This window comes from Rousettus aegyptiacus, unplaced genomic scaffold, assembly GCF_014176215.1.
Source record: "Rousettus aegyptiacus isolate mRouAeg1 unplaced genomic scaffold, mRouAeg1.p scaffold_m13_p_15, whole genome shotgun sequence".
NCBI classification, from domain to species: Eukaryota; Metazoa; Chordata; class Mammalia; order Chiroptera; family Pteropodidae; genus Rousettus; species Rousettus aegyptiacus.
In genome coordinates, this window is record NW_023416290.1 from 15,898,988 (window position 1) to 15,918,612 (window position 19,625).

Sequence of the window (19,625 nt, forward strand, 5' to 3'; positions counted from 1 at the left end):
AAGAGCGAGCTGTAGCAAAAGTAAATGTGGAATGCAGAAGGAGAAAATAATGTAAACAGGATGCCCTGATCATGAAATATGTAAAACAATATGATTATAAAGGAATGTGAGTATGTGATTTAAAAGACAGGGAATGAGATCTTCCAGAAATCAGGTGAGGAATTCGCTTTCCTTTTTCACAAAAGTGAGGAGGTGGAGAAGGTTGGACCTGGAGAAGGACAATGGCTTTAGTCAAATGGCTGGAAAAGTTTGCAAACAGATCAAATCAAAACAGATCGGAAGGATTCTCTGTTACTTTCCTAACCCAGTCTCTTGATTCTAGTCTGAAAAATGATCCATCTGATTAGCAATGTGATCTCCTTGCCAAGAATCTCCCAGAGAAGATGCCTTCCTATGGACATAAGACAGTATGTTAGAAACTGTAGATTTTGTTGCAAAGTTTTGCCTGGGTCGGTAGGAGTGGAACTGTCAGGAACTCATCAGCCTGTTGTGGGTCTGCCACCAGAGTTCTTGGATAAAGAAGAGTTGTGGCACTTTGCATGTGAAGCCATTGTCATCTGAGCTCTTTAGATCCTTCTCCTATTCACCATTTTCCACTACCTTTTTGTTCGTTAATTTTAAAAATAGAATTTAATCCCTTTCAAATAAAGGAGAAACTTTATCTTAGCTACTTATGGGGAGCAATTAAATTAATGTATTATGTATGGATGGGGCTATACTTTGCTTCAGTGTGAGATCTGATCAATGGCAAGTATACTGAAATGCCTTTATAAATGCCTTTATAATGGTGTCTAAATTCTCTCACGTTCTCTCTCCATCCATGGTTGTTTGTTTTCTTGGACATAACCCATAGCATGTATAAACCCATTTAATCATTTATCGAGAGCTTTCTTTGTGGCAGACCTATATTATTAGGCTCTCTACCTAGCTTATGTTTTTGTTTTAATTGCACATAAGAACCCCATGAAGTAGGTTTTGAAACTGAAGTTCACCAGGAGTAAGAAACTTACTCCAGAATTTACGCTAATAAATGCTTCAGAAAACCTGGATGCAGGCCCTTCCTACTGGGCTCCAAAGTCTCAATTCTTCCCAACATGCTCTGTGGCCATTGTTATCAGTCACTAAAAAATAATTTTGAGTCTTCTCAACCAGATCAAAATCTATATCCTTCTCATCAGAGGAAAGTATAGCACTTTATAGGCTAAAAATGCAAATTCTAACAGTAAGGTTTTAAGAAAATTACTTGAAATAGTCACTGAATCTATTATTTAGGACAATAAAATTATTCTCTTGAGGATGACGATACTGTATTTTGAAATTACTACTTTAATGTTTCCACAGTCCTCTTATGGCCCTGAGAAGTTCATATATAGTAGAATTAGCCAAGTATTGTGATTGTATAGCCAACTCTAACTCACATTACATGACCCTTGGCTCCTGCTTCCTGGACACACAGGGATGCACAGTGTATGGCATATCCCAGCACCAGCAATATGATGAGACTCTCCTGTATCAAGGACCAATGAGTAGCTTAAGATCAAGGAGAATCTGATTATGTAGCTGTAATATGATTTTAAGTTCTTTGAATCATATGAATCCTGCAGATTGGCTATGGTTTAGAGCAAACCACTTTACATGTTTCTTCATTTCCAATTTACTTTTCTTTAACATGGTGAAGATCCAAGATAAAATAAGTATTGGCTTGAATTCCATACCACTATCCCTAAATACTTTCTCTCCATTTGTATAGATGGCTACCACTGACTTTTATTGTTCCTTGGGGAGAAGGGAAGTTGCATGGCTCAGACCCTGGAAAATGTCTGGGTGAGGTGAAAGGCACTATACAGGGTGATAAGAGAAGGTCCATATCTGTTCTTCAGCATCCTACACTGGAACCCAGCCCCACAGGTCCTCCGAGGGCATGGGATTGACTCCTCAGTGGTTACTCACTCAGATTTAAAAATCCCATTGTCCTTAGTAAATATTTTATTTTAATGGGATGAGCACTAGGGTGGAATTTTGGACAAGGAAATACCTGATATTAGTGTTAATACTAATTCTTAAATTATGAAATTTTGTTCATCAGAAACAGTTGGGTATTGGCAACTTTGTATCACTCCACCTAATAAAATAGTACCAGCTAAAATACTTACATAAGTATCACAGCAATAAAAATGCCTTCCTCCTTCATATATTCATCCCTCATATGTACGGAGCTGATTGTTTATCAGGCGAGTGCAGGTATTTAACTTCTGAGTTTCAATATTCCCTTCAGGAAATCAGGGTAATAATAGCTACACAAAGGATTATTGTAAGGATTCAATTAAGACACATAGTCAAAGGAGTCAATACAGTGCTTTATATAAAATCAACATTAATAAACATGCTTCCTCTCTCTCCCACTTCCTTACTTCACCGAAGGTCTAAAATATATGAAACAAGTGAGAATTTAATCAAACTTTAATTTCGACACCGAACACTAATATATTTTTCACACAAGAGATATATACTGTAAGCAGTAAAATTTGGTAACTGGTGATTGAACTTTTAGGGCTGATGATTTTTTTTTTTAGCAGAACTTTAGATATTTAAGAAAAATGATCTGCAGATTAAGCAAATCTTTCCTTCATACATCCTCAGTCTCTAACCCACACGTGCCTCTGTGTGACCAGGTCTGAATTCCAGATGTTCCAAGTAGCTCTTCATTTCATCATGTCTTCTGACAGCACCTAAACAAATATATCAAAAGCTGTACAACATTTAGCAAGTGCAACTTGAAGATTTTCTTTCTGTTAGACAAATAGACGCCATCTGGAAAAAATAACCCCAGGCGCTTGGACTCAGGAGCATGAAGCTTATTGGCTGAACACCCAATGAATACCTTACACTACTTTTTTTGGCTCCTACCCTCTGCCTGCTCATTTCACATCTTGCACACTTCAGCAGGCGCTGTGCTGTTAGACAAGTGAGTCCTTGTTAGCCACGCACTCAAACGCTATGAAGACTCGCTTAATTTAAAAGACAGGCTTTGTGAGAATTATCTGGACCAAAATTGCTTCCTTTCATAGTAGGATACCTGCTCTATAAAGGAGAGCTAAAGGTCACACTGTGTCTTGATATTAATTTATAACAATATTTTATTATTCAGTTCCTCTTTATAGTCTCAATGTTTACTATGTTCTGTTTTTAAATAGTTTTCTCATTATAATCTTTCCTTCCTTCTTTGTTCTTCTCTTCCTCTTTTATCTAAAGTTACTTTCTAAAAGAAAATGTCACACGTATGTTATTTATTTCACCGATTGACTTTTATTCCTGAATTAGTATTATAATAATATTAGTGTTATTTTGCCTTTCAAAATTGGCTGAACTGAATTGAAATGACTATAATATTTATTAAAACTATGTGTTAATTTTTAGGGGACTCAAATAAATGGGAATAATCAGAAATCAAGAAAACAACCTTTAGTTTTATTTTGATGGTATAATCTTTGCAATAGAAATAGCTTTTAATGGCCTTTTTTTCATATATCAGATTTTCTCTGCAACCACACTTATGCAACATGCTTGTTATTTTTTTACTAATTACTTTCTTTTTGTCAGTTGTGAGCATGCAGGTTTTCAAAACCCAAAAGCAAATTGCCCCACAAGTTCTGGAATTCATTTTATTACATCTCAAGATCAGAGCAATAGGGAGTCATATGAAACATGTTTGATCAAACATTAATTTTATAAATTGCCTTCCTTCCCTACAATTCTTATGAAAAACATATTCAGCTAAATTAAAACTCTGGAAAATTGTAATGGGACTTTTGAAATCTGTTTGAGTTCAGCTTCTTGGAAAATAAAACTGCCTATGGAAGCACTCTTTGTATAAGAAGTGGGTATGCCTCGGAGGCAATTTTCTTCCGTGCATCGTAGTGAAATTGCAGCAGGATAATCTAAGTGTTTGAAATGCCTTTTCCAAGTCCATAATGCTGCTTGTAATAATATCCGAAGGGGTCATGTGTGTTTGTTCATGATGGAGAAGGCAATAATTTGCACTAATATCACTCTCGTTTTTGCAGTCCTACCCTGGACCCAGCCTGGAAAGTGAAGACTTCAACATTCCACCAATCACTCCTCCGTCCCTCCCCGACCACTCGCTGGTGCACCTGAACGAGGTGGAAACTGGTTACCACTCCCTGTGTCACCCAATGAACCATAACGGCCTGCTTCCGTTTCATCCACAAAACATGGACCTACCTGAAATCACCGTCTCCAATATGCTGGGCCAGGATGGGGCACTGCTTACGAACTCCATTTCTGTGGTAAGAATCTGATTGCCCATTTGTCATGAATTGTAATAATGTGGCATTATGAGATTAGGCATAAGACTGGGCATAAGTTTTCGGCTATGGAGAATGTTCTCCCTATGTCCTGTAAAATCCCAAAGCATCTTTTCATTTTATATTTAAGTCTAGGTAAAGTCAATTAATTACATGTTTGACCACTCATATTTATAACCCAAAGTACTAAATACTATTTGACACCGACTGTCCTCTCATAAAGTCAAACTATCTTACTAGCCATCAGATTAAAAATTATCATAAATGGTGCCACTTTTCATCTAGTATAGTTAGGGTTCCTCACCGCAAAGCAAGACCCTCGCATCTTCTGAACAGGAAGCACTATTAAACTTGGTTTCTGCCCCCATTTGCCGTCTCAGATTCCACAAACTTACATCATAGAAAAGCAAGTAAACACTTTTCATTTTTATTTTGGATGCCGATGATCAAAATATATCTCCACTAATGTGCTTCAGTCTCTTGGACCTGTCATCGCTAAGAACCTTCTAATGTTTTACACTTCTCAAATTTAGTGTGGGTGTATCACCAAGAAAACCAGCAAGTATTAAGTTTCCAGTCCCTACCTAGAGAGTCCAGAACTCTGTATTTATAATGAGCATCCCATGCTTGAGAAACACTGACTTATCATAAAATCTTTCCTTCTGATTTTTATGTCATCTAAAAACTTAATTTCTCTGTCTACATCTCAAGTAGTAAACAATATTTCCAGTAGTATATGGCTAAGAGTAGAGCTTCTTACCTTGTCAGAAAACTCTCTCCCAGGTGAACAGTGACTGTTAATTAGCACTCTTTGGCTTCCATTGTTCAATCATTTAACAGTCCAACTAACTTTCTTGTCATTTTTGTAAGCCACTGAAGAGTGTTGGCATAGTCACAATTAACAAATTGATTAAATTATTTGTATTATGTTGGTTCTGATAGGAAAGCATTTCATATTACCCCTTATCTAAGTCATTTGGGAATGTATCTCTAACTTGAATGACAGGAAGGTATTTCTGCTAATTGTGGACATAAAGTGGGGGGTTGGGGAGGAGAGTCAAAAGAAACCCCACAGCTTTTAGGGAGTGAATCCTAGAACCTAATGCCATGATACTGTATAGGTCCTCTTAAGAACTGGCAGCTAGCTGGGCGGCCAAGAGGGGAGAACTCGTTCTCGGTACTAACAGTAGCAGAAAACTCAGCACTGTTGTCACAGTATTTTATGTTATAGTCCACTTGTACAGATTTATCCTGAGTATTAATTCTGACTTCAAAAAACATAAAATGATTTTTTTTTTTCACAAATAAACTAAATGTGCAAATCTAAATAATGCACTTAAAAGTAGTTACCTTAAAAAACACACAGCCTATTCTTCTTAGGGGCTAACATTCAGACCCAGTTATGAAACAATAAGGCATTAAGGTCATGACTTTATAGACACCACCATTCACTAAGAAGAAGAGGAAGAGAGTGTACAGTATATAAAATACCAGTTTTGTTCACTATGCTTCTTCCTCATAGTGTGAATGGAGTTGGGCTATAGGAAGGATAATGAGATATTCAATTATACAGTTTAAGTCTCCAAACTTTCAAAAAATATTATTTGTCTTTTTAGCATTTCTATGACCGTCTCGACACACCATTCACTCTTTAAGTGATGCTTGTCCAATTTCAATAAATATGTGTCTGGGATTTTCCCAGATTTTCTATCCACGGCAATCCATTCTCGAAAGGCGTTCAGGACTCTGTACCTGTTCACTGGACTTGTGAAACTCACCATTTTCTAGACCCTTCCTCCACTATGCTTTCCCCTTCGCCTCTCAGGAGCTTCAGCTCATCGAATTTCTTTATGCCGTTCCCACCCAAATGACTGTCAAAAACCGAACTTCGGTATTTTTTCTTCAGTGCGGCATTTACCTTGGAATTTTTACCACTGTACACAGTGGAGGGGCCCTGATTGGCCAACACTAGTAGAATGAAGCTGTAATTTGCCAATCTAAGGTGAATCTAGCAGGGTTATTCATAGGATGGTGAGCTTTCCTCCCGACCTCTCAAACTACATTTGGAGATGGGCGTCAACTTTGCCTACTCATAATACTGGTCCTAGGATTTTATGCTGTAGATAAAAAAAACTAGTCCAAGAAATAACACAAGTCTTGGCGAGGCTTTGGATAAGCTTCAGCACTACTCAAGGGAACTTCCTGTGACAGTGACTTTTCTTTTATCCATATTGTCCTGTGATAGTAGTCATTGGCTATTGAATGCTTTAAATGTGGCTAGTGTGAATGAACAGCTAATTTGTATTTTATTACATTTTAATTACTTTATGTTTAAAGTAGCCACATGTATCTAGTGGCTACAATATTGGATGGCATAGGTCTAGTTAACGATGTTAATTCTAACATTAAATCTATGTTAAACTCATTTTTTAAAGCCAGAGTGGTCTTGGAGAAAGCAGATATGGAGATTAAATTTATTTTTAAGAATTCTGTTTCAAGGCTTGGATCTCTGTCTGGATTCTAAGACCCAGAGTTTGATACACTTTGAAGTTGCAATAGAAATCTAACAAACTTTATTGGAGCCTATCGATTCCTTTGAGAAACAAGGAGCCTCTTGATTGTTCGCTTCTCATTTTGAGCTGTCATGTATCCAGAATGCCATTCATCAGTATGTACATTTTGTGCTTACCGTGGTCTAAATGTTCAAAAGGCCTCAAATGATTGATAAGACATAGTCACTATCCTTCAGGAGCTTCTAAACTATGGGAGGAAAAAATATATATAAACAAGTAGGAAACAACTAGAATGAGATATGAAGCAATCAGAGAGACCAAACAAAGTGCTCAATTCAGTTTTACTGGCCGTGAACCCAGTAGGAATTTCTAGTTGAAAGAGATTATAGTAATCTGATTTGGGTAGTTTATAAAACTCAGTGGAAAAGATAGGACTGCAATCAGGGCTTGAAAGACAGTTTTGATTTAGACAAATAGAGAGAAGAGAAAAGGCATATTGGAGAGCATTTGAAAAGCATTGGAACTGGAGGTTTTAAGTTGAGAGATTTGACCAAAGGCTTCAAAAACCAATCCAAGGACTGCAGGCTTGATATAATGGATTCTAAAAAATCATTGGCTGTTTTCTCTCAAGGCAGAAGCATTAAGAAAGCAGTGTCATAGAAAAATCCTTTTGGCAACTGCCTGGCTGGAGAGCAGTGTTAAGAAACTGGAGGTGTGGAAAGTCTGAGGTCGTCGTCGCTCAGGCAGGGAGTGTGAAGAGATACCCAGGGTGGGGACAGTTAGGACAGAAGGATGGGCTGCTGAGCATTTTCACGTCATTCCCAACTGTACGTGAATCTAAAGATGAACAACTTTATATCATCAGCATGTTTTACATTTAAAAAGCACCAAGGGATTATTTTCTTTGAAACAAAATTTAGCACTATAAGATGCTCCCTTCACACTTCCTTGTAAAACCTGGCTAAACTTCTTTCCTGAGCAACTTGCTCATGCCTGATGTGATCACAAAATTTAACGACCGACTCTTGATTGGTTTGTCGGTGGTTGAAATATATTTATGAATAGTGCACAAGTTAGGTCATCAATGCTCATATAGACAAGGACATAATGGCTACAGAAATCAAGATGCACATGCTGCCCACCTGGAAGTGACAGAGCTCTTTTTGAGTTTTGTCAAAGTCACCTGCAATATGGAAGCAACTAATGAAAGCTAATGCTTGTAGATAAATAATGAACTTGCTATAAATTTTTAAACCCTCTAAGTACAAGCCACCTTAGGCAGCTTTCTATACGGGCTCAACTCTTTCCAATTTTATTTTCCAAAAGCTTTTCAATGTTATTTAAGCTGAGCCTTTGGCTTCTAATATGGCATCTTGTGTTCGTATTTTCACATGATGGAATTTTAGAATTTGATTAGATCACAGAGGTGAAAACATTTTAGTTCTCATTTAGGCATTATATATATTTTAGAGGTTATTGTGATGTTTAGTACATATACATCATTATATGTGATATTACTATTTTATATAATATAAATTATATGTAATATATAAACTCTTCTGATATTTTATTTTAAAGGTAAATGTTCTTGTCTCTTATTTTCCCTGGGAACATGTGATATAATTTCACTGACTACAAGTGTTTCCTACAAATGTCTAATATATTAGAGATAAAAAATTTAGTCCGTAGTTCGAAATCAATATCTGAATGAGTATTATTATCCCAATTTTACAAATGGAAAATAGAAGATCAAAGTAGCTAAGTGAATTGCTCAGTGGCTCAGTCAGTAAATACCTCAGCTTCCTTATCTAAAACACAAAGATAATAATAGTTCTTATAGGGTTAAATGAAGATTTAAGAATTGCTTAGACTAGTGGTTGGCACATAGGAAACGTTATATAAGTTTTTAAATAAAATATGAAAAACAAGCTTCTATGACTCTTTTGGAGAAGTTAAAATTCATGAGAGAGATGATTTTCCAAAAGAGTTATTTATACTCTAATCCTTAATCTTCTTCACATCTGTCACACAAAAAAAAAAAAAAAAAGATAGCAATGAGCCTATTAACCAAAGTCTTTACCTTTTACTGAGTGTCCTCATAAACCATTGTAATTAAAACTCACACCTTTGGGCTAGACTGCCCCAGTTCAAATCCTGGCACTGCCACTTACCAGCAATGACATTGAGCAACTTAAACTTTCTAGGCCTCAGTTTCCTTATCCATCAATGGGTATAATAAGAAATTTAATTCCATAACGTACAGTAGTTAGTATCTGTAAAGTTGTGCCTGTCATGCAGTGGTCGCTAGGTATATTCAGTGGAAATCCCTTTCTGAGGAAAAGGTCACCAGGGTAGAATATCTAGATTGCCTTGTACGGTTTAACATAAACATATATGGGAGTGAAGCATCCGTATGGCGAAATTTCTTCCTTCCCAAATCTCCCCCCAGATCCTTTTTTGTATATTTTTGCCTGTGCCATTTTGTGTTACTAGCCAGTCGAGACTCCTGCAAGAGCTTAGATTTTTGGCACTTTAAAATATTCCATTTTTTTTAAAGTCCCTATTTTCCAAGACCAGGCTATAAAACAGGGTAGACTTTCAATTAGTATATATACTGTCGAGTAAGTGCCCATTAAATCTGTTTCTCTAGGTCTAAATTAAACAGCCATTCTTGACCCAATATGCAAAAGTTCCATTTTCTCGAAATTTCTTTGAGTTATTTTGATAGCGAATTATTAATCAAAGAATGGAGTCTGGTTAGAGCACTGGAAAGAGAGTCTAGTAGCCCGGGCCCTGCCTAGGATAAGCGTGCTAGCCACAAGCGAGTCATTGCACCCTGTCTGTAACCCCAGGTGGGGATTGGGCTAGATGAGTGGCTCCAAATTGAACTTCTCAGAGCCAGAGGGATCCAGGAGTCAGCCAGAGGGGCATGGAGCTAATTCATCTACTCATCCACATTTCTTATAAAAGTTCCCTTGAGCAAAGGATTCTGTTCCCCCAAGAAAATGGAAAACCACAAGAGTAGTTGACCTCTGAGATTCTTCCCAGGGCTAGCATTTTCCTGTGATTCATTCTCTATCTACCACACAGTTGTGATCCAAACTCACGACTCACTCAACTTGTCACCTTAGTTACTTAGTAATTTTTCCTGCCATTGCTTCAACTTTCTCAGTGTTTTACCTGCGCCCCCAAAGCCTAATCAGTTATTAAAATATTTAAATCTGTTGAGCAGAACATTTCTTTGGGGCGGAAAATGTTATTCTGCCAGTAAGAGGAAAGTGACGTGGCTTTGTGAGAACGGATGGTGTTTTCATGTTTTTTAAAAGAAACTACGGAACTATTTTGGGAGAAAGGTAGAATAAGAAAATGTCTGTATTAAGAATTCATGGTTTCAGAAAAATCCTTTGATTCCTGCAAACTGAAATCAAGAGCCTCTCCTTTTTCTCTGCACTCTGGTTCATTCACTGCTCGTTTAATCATGGATTGGTGGAAGGCAAAATACAACCTTGTATAAAGTCATCCAAGCCTCTCTGCCTGGCATATATGTGGCGATTGCTTGTTCTTTGTGCAGTCAACAGAAGCTCTTTCATACAAAGAAAAACTGTGCAAAGTTTTAGAATGGCCTCACAGAAAGGATTCATTTAGGACCTGGGCTTTTTGTAGAGTGTGGTTCTTAATGATACATTATAGAAAATTTACAATAAAAAAAGCAACAAAAGAGATTTCAATTTCTTTGAATGCTTCAAATTTTCAGTTCTGGAGTTTAAAATGGAAAAAAGACGTTAAAAGCAATAAAATTGGGGGGTTTATTTTTCCAGGCAACAAAAGCAAGCATAATGTATGTACTCAGATTTGTCATCATTTTTAGCATTCAGTCATGGCACACTCTGCATTCAAAGGCCGCTGTACAACTGTTTTGACAACCATCACTTCAGTAAGAGCAGGACGGACAAGACTGAAGCAGAAATGTTCTTCTGGGTCTATAGGGAGTGCTGTTACATCAAGGAAGTCAGATGTATTAGAGCAGCATGAATTTCTAATACGTTGCCATTATGGAAAGGACCACTGGCATATTGAATAATGTAGCTTTCAAAGCCAAGCAGAAAATGTGATTACAGGCAATTCGATTGCTATTTTTAAAATAAATATTTTCAAAATCTTGAGATATTTTATTTCATGTAATGCACAAAGTATGGAACAGTGGACTAGAGCTAAATATCTTTCAGGACACGAAAGAGCTGATGATGTCAGTCCCATTTAGATATGAAAGAATAGAAGCATTAGTTTAAAAGGGAATGGATGTCACCGTGGTTTGTTTCTTTCTTTAAAAAATAGGGGGGGAAGCAATAAAAAGAAATTACTTGCCCACTTTGACAGAAGGAAAAAGATGAAGAATAATTATTTAGCAGTATGCCACAATTCATCAAATGTTTAGCAATTACAGCCTGTTTTCTTCACAAATTATTTTTTTTTTTTTGAATATGGCAGCACATGAGAGCAATATATTAAACCACTTCAGTACTGTGAATACATGGGCTGGTTTTTTGTTCTTATTTTTGACCATATATAATAAAGTGTGTGGTTTGGGTTGGGTCTTTTTAATGTCAAATTCCTAATAAGGCCAAAAATAAGCGTTGTTTGTGGTTAGTTGTTAAGCTCTACTTAAGCTCTTTCTTTGCTCAAAACAGACTACTTTGAATGTGGCATTGATAAGTAGTTCAATGGACTCAGTATGTTAATGATTTGGGACTATCTTTTAGTGCCGTAATAAAATATTTTTTCCAAACTAGAGTTCTCCTTAATAGTGTTCAGGAAAGGAGCCAATTTAAAAATAACACTTTTCCTTTCTTATGCCAAGTAAGAAAACTCAAGATTCACTTTGTGTATAGGGCTTGTTGTACTTTTTATTCAACCCTGGAGTTCATATGGATGTGTGCCTCGCCCATGCACGGAAGAAGTTAAAAAGCTATAAAACCAGTTATATAATATACTGTAAGCAAACTCTGGGAGTCATTCAATTCAGTCTCTTAATTCCAGGCAGGGGTAAACTTAAACCATTTAAGATATGTGGTTTTCTATCTAAGAGCCAAGATTCCACAGCTTTCCTTGGTAGCCTGTTTGTGTTTAATTAACCTTGTAACATTAAGTTAAATTGCAGTAAGAGATTTAGATTTCTTCCAGGAAGTTCCTTATTAAAGTTAAACTAAAGTCTCTTACTGCAATTTCAGTCTACTTTGTCTGCCTCAGACGTCTCAATGCTCGGAGAACAGTGGATTCAAGTATCTGACATTTATTAAGTCAATCCTGCAGTTGTGTTTTACCTGGCCCAAATAACCCCGATTCTTTTAATCTTTCCTCAAAGGTCATATTTTTCAATTTTTAAATCAAATTAACTTTTTTTTTTTTTTTTTTAATTTGTGATCTTAAGGAATGCTGGCTACAATGGGAGGTGGATCTCCAGATAGAGCCTGAGGTCGCAGATTAACTTCTAAATTTTTAAAATAATTCTCCTGCCCCACATGGACATTTTATGATAGGCTCTTTAATAGCATCATTGATTGCTGACATATTTAATTTTTGACCCATCGATCACTCCCACGGTGCGTTCCTTGCTGTATTGGTATCCAGCCGGCAATTCACCATCTTGTTTCTGTATAACTCATTTCACGTCCTAAAGGCAAACATCTGGGAAGGCCATCATCATGTTATTTTTCAAAAGTCATCTTTTTTTTTTTTCTGCTTAGCTATCCATTATTTAAATAGTCCTTAGCAAACAAAGAGAGGGAAGAAATATATAGTTATGTACTTATAACCGTCCTTGGACAAACAGATCCTAACCAGGACCGTCAGTCACAGAGTCCCCAGGCCCAGTCACTAGCTATAACCTCCAAATTGTTAATAAAATGTTTCCTGAAGTGTTGAGGGGGAGTTTGGGAAAAGAAGCATAGAACCTGTACGAAAAAGTGTTGGGAGCGGGAAGAATAAACAGCAAGTAAAAACAGAAGCCCATTCCGCAGAGAAATCGCACACCTGGCTCCATCTGACTGTGTGCTTCCTGTCTGTGGCCCTTCCCCAGCCCCTTCTCCAACTCCCTGTTCATTGGCTACTTCCTCTCCTCACTTTGGGTCCAGAGAATATGCCATCCTCATCCCTCGACCCTAAATATTCATGATAACACTTCATGTATCCAGCTCTGACCGAAAATCAGGTCTGGCCAAATACCACGCCCCTTGCTCTTGCTCTCTCTCTCCTTTCCGCCTTCGTACTCGGGACATCCCCGCGAAAAGGAAAGTTTCTTGTTCTCTCTCACTTTGCCTGGTAAGCTTTTTACAGAAGAGAGGACCGAGGCGTCCTGAGTGCTTTTGGTTTTGTTGTCAAGACTCTTATGTGGAAATGGTTGATAACAATATTATAAGCAGTGCACAGCACATAGTAGGACCTTGATAACTATTTCTGATCAAATGGGAGAAATTTGTCCCCACTGAAACCTTTATATTTTCCCCAGACAGTACAAGATTGTAGTTGCTTTTTATCCTGACTCTGTAAGCAGTGTGTAGTCTTCTAAAATGATGCCAATATTCCAGTTTCCAAAAAAGTATAATGTTCTGTATCATGAGGTCTAAATTAGCCTGCTAGAATACTTTCAACATAGCTAAACCTACATCTAATATTGTAGCCATAATACTTAACTTACTACAAATTATTCCTAACCCATACCACTATTAAATTGACATATGTGACAATTAGTTATCGTGCATAGTTGATCTTTTTTTAGATGACTACTTTCATTTTTTGAGCAGTTATTTTTACAGAAAAAAAATTATCAGTAAAATTATAAGACCTCTAAAGAAATATATTTTTGCCTAGTCCCCCAAAATCTTGGGGGCAGGATGAGCAACGTGGAGAATTAATGTCTATTAAACACTGGCGTATATGACCTGCGTTGATTTTTTTGTTGTTGTATTAATAGAAAATGATTCAGTCTTTGACTTGCCGTTTGCTTGATTTGTGCAAATAGATTATTAACATTAAAATGTTGCATTATAAACCCATTTAGTCATGGAGTCATAGGAGAATTAGTCGAAAATGCAGTTCAGGAGAACAATGAACCAGTCTCACTTCATGACACCACTTCCTTCATTATTCATTAACTATTCTTATCTAGAGCATACGGGAACATTTTAAGAGCAGGTTTTAGGGTTTTTTTTTTTTTTTTCCATTTCGGTTTTTTTCCAGTTTGAAAGTTCTGAGTTCTCTTATGTGGACAAGCATTACCTGCAAGAACATAATATTTATCTTTTTATATTAGCCATTTATATACTTCTTTCTGCCAAAAGCAACACACACTTCATTGGAGAAAAGGCATGAAGACTTTGACCATTTGGTACAGTCATTAAAATATTAGATTCAACTTTCTTTTTTTGGATCACTTAAAATATCACAAATGCCACAATCATCCAGAGAACAGGTATTTTTTCCCTTCACCTAATGATATATTTAGCATTTTGATAAATATATAATAACAAAATTTAATGGATTGTACAAATTCCCCAGAGAAGTCTAAGTATTATTTGACAGAAGGAGGATTAAACTCCTTTTTTGTAATTCAGGATACTAATTCTATTTTTGATAGGCAAGAAACTTTTTCAAAATGTGCTACATTTGAAAAGTATTATTAAGAATATCATATTCTTTAACATGTAAGGAGTTTTTTTAATCAAAATCTTGATTGTCTTTTATTAAAAATTATTCAACCCCCAAATATATTACACTATTATATTTTTCACATTTTTATATGCATTGAATATTTAATCACATTCGCTACTAATGAGAAGACATAAATAATGGTTTACTAATTTGCAATAAGACCATACTTCACACATTGTGAAATTTGAAAATGCCCTGGATGAAATATAAGTTCCTCTTCAATTCTTAAGATGGTAGATTTATAAAGGTTCATTATAATGGCTATCAAAATATAAACAAAACCGTTAGCATTTAAAAACATTTTCTTTCTATTGTGAGATACGCATATCTTATAGCTCTTGAGCAATTAACAGGGAGAGGAGACTAGTCAGGCCTGACCACGTAAGAGTTATGCACATGGAATAAAAGTATGTCGTTCACATCTATATCTATGTATCCCTCTGTATAAACATATGCAACTACACACGTGTTGATTGTGTTTATGTGTCTGGGACTCTTATCCCACTGTGAGAGTATCAATGGCCAGTAAAGGCTATCCCTGCACTGGGCAGATACAAATTGGGACCTTTGGTTAACACCTACTGTGTTGCCTGGGGTACTTTCTTATTGCTGTGGTTGTGTTTGCTTTCCCCGAAGCAGCTTCATTTCTAATTAGAGCAGCACAGGAGGCTAGCCCGCGTTTCCCAGCAAACAGCAGACACAGCGTTTTCTGAAGCTGTGATTCGCTGTACATTTCACTCCACTCATAGTGCGTTTCTTGTGTGTCTTCGCTGTGCCTCAGTTCTGATGGGTTTATATGTAGTAAATGTTAGAATCAAGAAGCTGACTGTTCTCTTGGGAAGACGAGGGTTACATAGATAAAACACGTGGAAAATGTGAGACCACATAAGATCAAGTTGTCAAATCTGGTACCCTCCTTCAGCTGTCCAGGAGTGTGGTGGTCACCAGCAGAAACTGGCCAACGGCAGGGTCTTGAGAAGGGGTGTGATGGCCGGTACACCGGCTGGTTCTGTGGTGAGGCGGCCTGGACTTGGACCTTGCAAGCCCCTCACTGGCTGCATGTGCCTGAGGGCAAGTGACTTTACCTCTCTGTGCCTCACTCTCCCACATCTTACCTCGAACCTCTCCCGTTGGTAATGAGGATCGATGGATCTGCACATGTGAAGCCCTGGAGCAGAAGCAGACAGTGTGCTTCATGTCAGCTGTTTTATTATCCACCACAGCAGCTTGTCTGGGATCTCCTTGCACAGTCTGTCATTCCTTATCTAGTTACTAGTGTCCGTGTGCCATGGAACGTTCTAAGAACAACGATGTCAGTATTTATTGAACACTTACTCTTGCCAGAACCCAGCCACACACAGGTTTACAGAGTTTGCTTCTTAATCCCCACAGTCACCAGGAGAGCGTGGTGTAATCTCTATCTTACCCAGGAGGCCACGGGGGTTACATAAGGGAACAGCTGGTAGGTGGCGAAGTGGGCAGACCTGGTGCTTGTCACCTCTGCATTTCTGGTGAGTCAGGGGCTGTACCTCATACTCAGCGTGGACTCCAAAACTTTTCATTGAAAGTCTTAATCGAGCTGTTTGTCCTCTCCCTTCCCCCATGGAGTGTGTCCTGGCGGACTTGGTGCCGTCACAGCTCACGCTGGTCATGCCAGTCCAGGCAACATTTGCAATTCTGCCTTCTTTTTTATTTTAACAAAATAAACTCACTTTCATTATTTTTACATTGCTAAAATAATAATAATCAGAGGACCGAGTAGAGGAAAAAGGAGATCATACAGTTCAGTGAAAAAAGAATAAGCTGGCTGGGTGACTGACAAATTGCTGGATCTCTCCAACTCAGTTTCCTTGACTGTAAAAGAAAAAAAAAAATGACGATGATAATATTTACCAGATTCACATTTCTAGTACTTAACAGTTTAAGTACATTCTCTAGTCACTGTGTTGAATAAATTAGCATTTCAGCTAATAAAAAATGCTAGCTATTTGCCTAAACTCCTATAATGTAAATTATTAACTGTCCTGCAAGAAACAAAGTATGACCTCCTCAGGTAGCAACAGGCTGTCCCAGCAGACAAGGATTTGTGCAGCTCTGCCTTAAACGACCAGGAGGTGGGTGACCTGCCATTTGCCATGAATCGGCCAACTTCAAGCTATTTTTTCCCCTCCATTATTAGTATACAAAATTTACTTTTAAAAGTCCAAAGATATTTAAATTATTTTATAAATAAAAGGAGGAAAATTTCTGGGCATCTTGCCAAGGATAGCAGATCCGAAATTAACTAGAAATCTTTCCTTCTCTTTATTAAATTCCTGCTACTTTTCCTGATGGGTTTATATCAATTTGTCTCTCCATAAATATTTGAATATTCTATGTGACATGGAATTGATAAAAGCCAGAGAAATAGACAGTGACTTGTGAATAAACTTCAACCAAGTTTTCTTCATTTCTGTTCATTAATGATGAATTAATGTGGCCAGGGTCACAGAAGCATCTTGAAAGGCCTAGTCCCATATGAGCATCATGTTCAGATCCCCTACGAGCTCAGGGACCTCCCTGATAAACATCGGAGTACCAATGAGAGTGCCGGTCCCTGAAAGATGGTGGAGCCAGAGTGTGGCTTTCAGAGCTCTTCATGACAATGGCCTCCTTCTTCTCACTCAGCCTATGGAATGTCCCAGCCCCTGAGAGCAGGGCTTTGGAGATCCCCTCATGGGACCAGAAACTGGCAGGAAAGTTAGCTACAAGCAATTGCTGTGCTTGGTTATCTTGGAGAGGAGCTGGAGGGTTTGAACATGTCAGTTCCTAGTGAGATTTTGATAGTGATTCACAATCTGAGTTAAACCAGGCACTCAACTGCCTGTGTAGGGACTCCCAAACAGGATCTGGTGGTCTAGGATGAGTCTACCAGGGTGGTTAAATGGACGAAGGGGCTTTAACGCATAGTACACCAGTGTCCACAGCAGTGGGGAGGGACGTATTATTTTTGCCTGTTTGGAATAGTCAGTGCACAATGAAATGGCTCCTCAGCGTTAGGTGGCATAAATGATGGAAGAACTATCCCTTAAATGTGGTGTAGCAAAGAGTTACTTCTCAGAGCACAAGGTAATTTAAAGCATATAGTGCAATGCTGGTGTGTTTCACTGGCACGATGGAAAGAATGTAGAAGTCAGGGACGTCTGAGGGCAGGGAATCCCCAACATGACCGCATCGGGTCCAAAGTTCCCATTTGTATGTGGTGATTAGGAAGATGGGCCCTTCCTAGTGGCTGGACCCGGCACAGGGTATGTCAGCTGTTTCCCATTTGTGAGATGGAGATAACGGTTAGTGTGCTGTCTTTCCTCTTCGTACAGGGGGGATTAAATGAGGCAGTACGAACAAGCCAATCATCACAGGTGCTCATACACAGTAACTTATAAACAGGCGATGAATGCCCATTTCCCTAATGTTGCAATTTTCTTATTCTCATGTGAAGTTTTACAAAAACAATCAAATTTTTATATTGTTTATTACTAGTATAACATGTAATGCTATGCTTTCTTATCCATATTCATTTAAAATGTTGGCCTTTTAAAATTAAAAACGATAGAGTCTAATTCTCTGAGGCTTAAGAGCATGGTTACCCAATGGAGAGTTTGAGTTTATCTTAAATCCTCATCAGAATTGCCATTGAAAGCTCCAGTGTTACGGTGAAAGATATACCTGGTCAAGTGGCCTGGGCTGTGGCTGTGACTCCATGTGTAAAATCTAGAGGATGCTTCTTGCCAGTAAAGAGCTCAATAGCAAGGGCGAGGAGGAGTTAAGCTGTGCCTCATCTCATCTTTAATGATTATATGCGATGAAGTTTGCAAAATGTGACATTATTCCAAAAAAAACACAAAGAAAGAAAGAGAAAAGAAATGACTACAATATATTGTTTCCTACAGAGGCCAGAAAAAAAGGAGAAATCAGGAATTAACTCTCCCTGGGCAATCTATTGAAATGTTGAGAAAAATATATTACCAATGAGAAAATATCAAATATCTATTGGGAGACAAATGCCAAATCATGGCTCATGAAAAGTATTCCTCGGGCACCTCAATGACAACTTTACGATGCATAAAATAGTGGATTCTCCTTACTACAGTTTATTGGATAAGCATCTCCATGAATACAAGGCCGCACTCTGCCCAAAGGGGTCTTGGTCCCAGTTGTGAAGAAGATGCTCCTCAGACATAAAATGTATGAAATGAGAAGTGATTAGATATGTCCATGAGATAGCAAACAAATGTTTTGACAAGGAATAAACCTAGTAATGGATACTTTGTCTTTACCACTCATATGAGTGTTCAAGACAGTTATCCTACTGACAGTTATCAGGGAGTTTCATTTCAAACCCTCTCTACTTCTGCTTAGTATAAAAATATAGAGGTGAGAACAACTTTAACACATACTGTAGAATTTGGAAATCCCTTCTTCTTACATCTATTGCAACTTCATATGTCAGTGGAAAATCACACGATTACAATACAAAAAATGTAAAAAAAAGCAGGATGTTTAATATACTACGATCTTCAATTATCTATTTCCTAATTGCAGACAGAGCTCAAAAGGACCTTTGCTTTTCAGTTGGATTCAGTATCAGAAGATTATTACCTTAGTGCTTCATGGAATCTGACAGGTTCCAAAATGGAACCTTTTTTTTCTTTTTGTGTTACATTCATATACACAAGCCTTGAGTTTTAGAATAATTAGGTGGTATCAGGTATTTACAATATGTTGAATTACCACATAATTCATCATTCAAATCAACAGTCTGAGAGTGAAGCAGATAACTAACAATGATTAGGCCTCAAATGGGATACTGTGAATGTTGATGAAGAAGATGCAAAAGTTTTATGCCCTCGAGTGTCCAGTAAAACAAGTGAGGTATATACTTTAAAAGTCACGCAACATTTCAAAGCATGGTATTTATTATAAAAGAGTTTTAAGATGACATGAAGAATCAGGAAAAGCTACTTAATAGAGGTAACATTTGAACAGGCTCTCAAGAAACGACTGATTATCAACAGAGAGAAGTGGGGAAGATGTTTTGGAA

General features: G+C 37.6%; 1 protein-coding gene across 6 annotated transcripts in view; it reads left to right on the plus strand.

The window, feature by feature from the left end:
- TOX (thymocyte selection associated high mobility group box) overlaps positions 1-19,625 on the plus strand; it is a 279,705-nt gene that overhangs the window by 155,395 nt on the left and 104,685 nt on the right. For all 6 annotated transcript variants that reach the window (XM_016120466.2, XM_016120471.2, XM_016120472.2 and 3 more), the window contains exon 3: positions 4,065-4,307. In XM_016120466.2, coding sequence (XP_015975952.1) covers positions 4,065-4,307 — 243 coding nt within the window. The remainder of the gene's footprint in view (positions 1-4,064; positions 4,308-19,625) is intronic.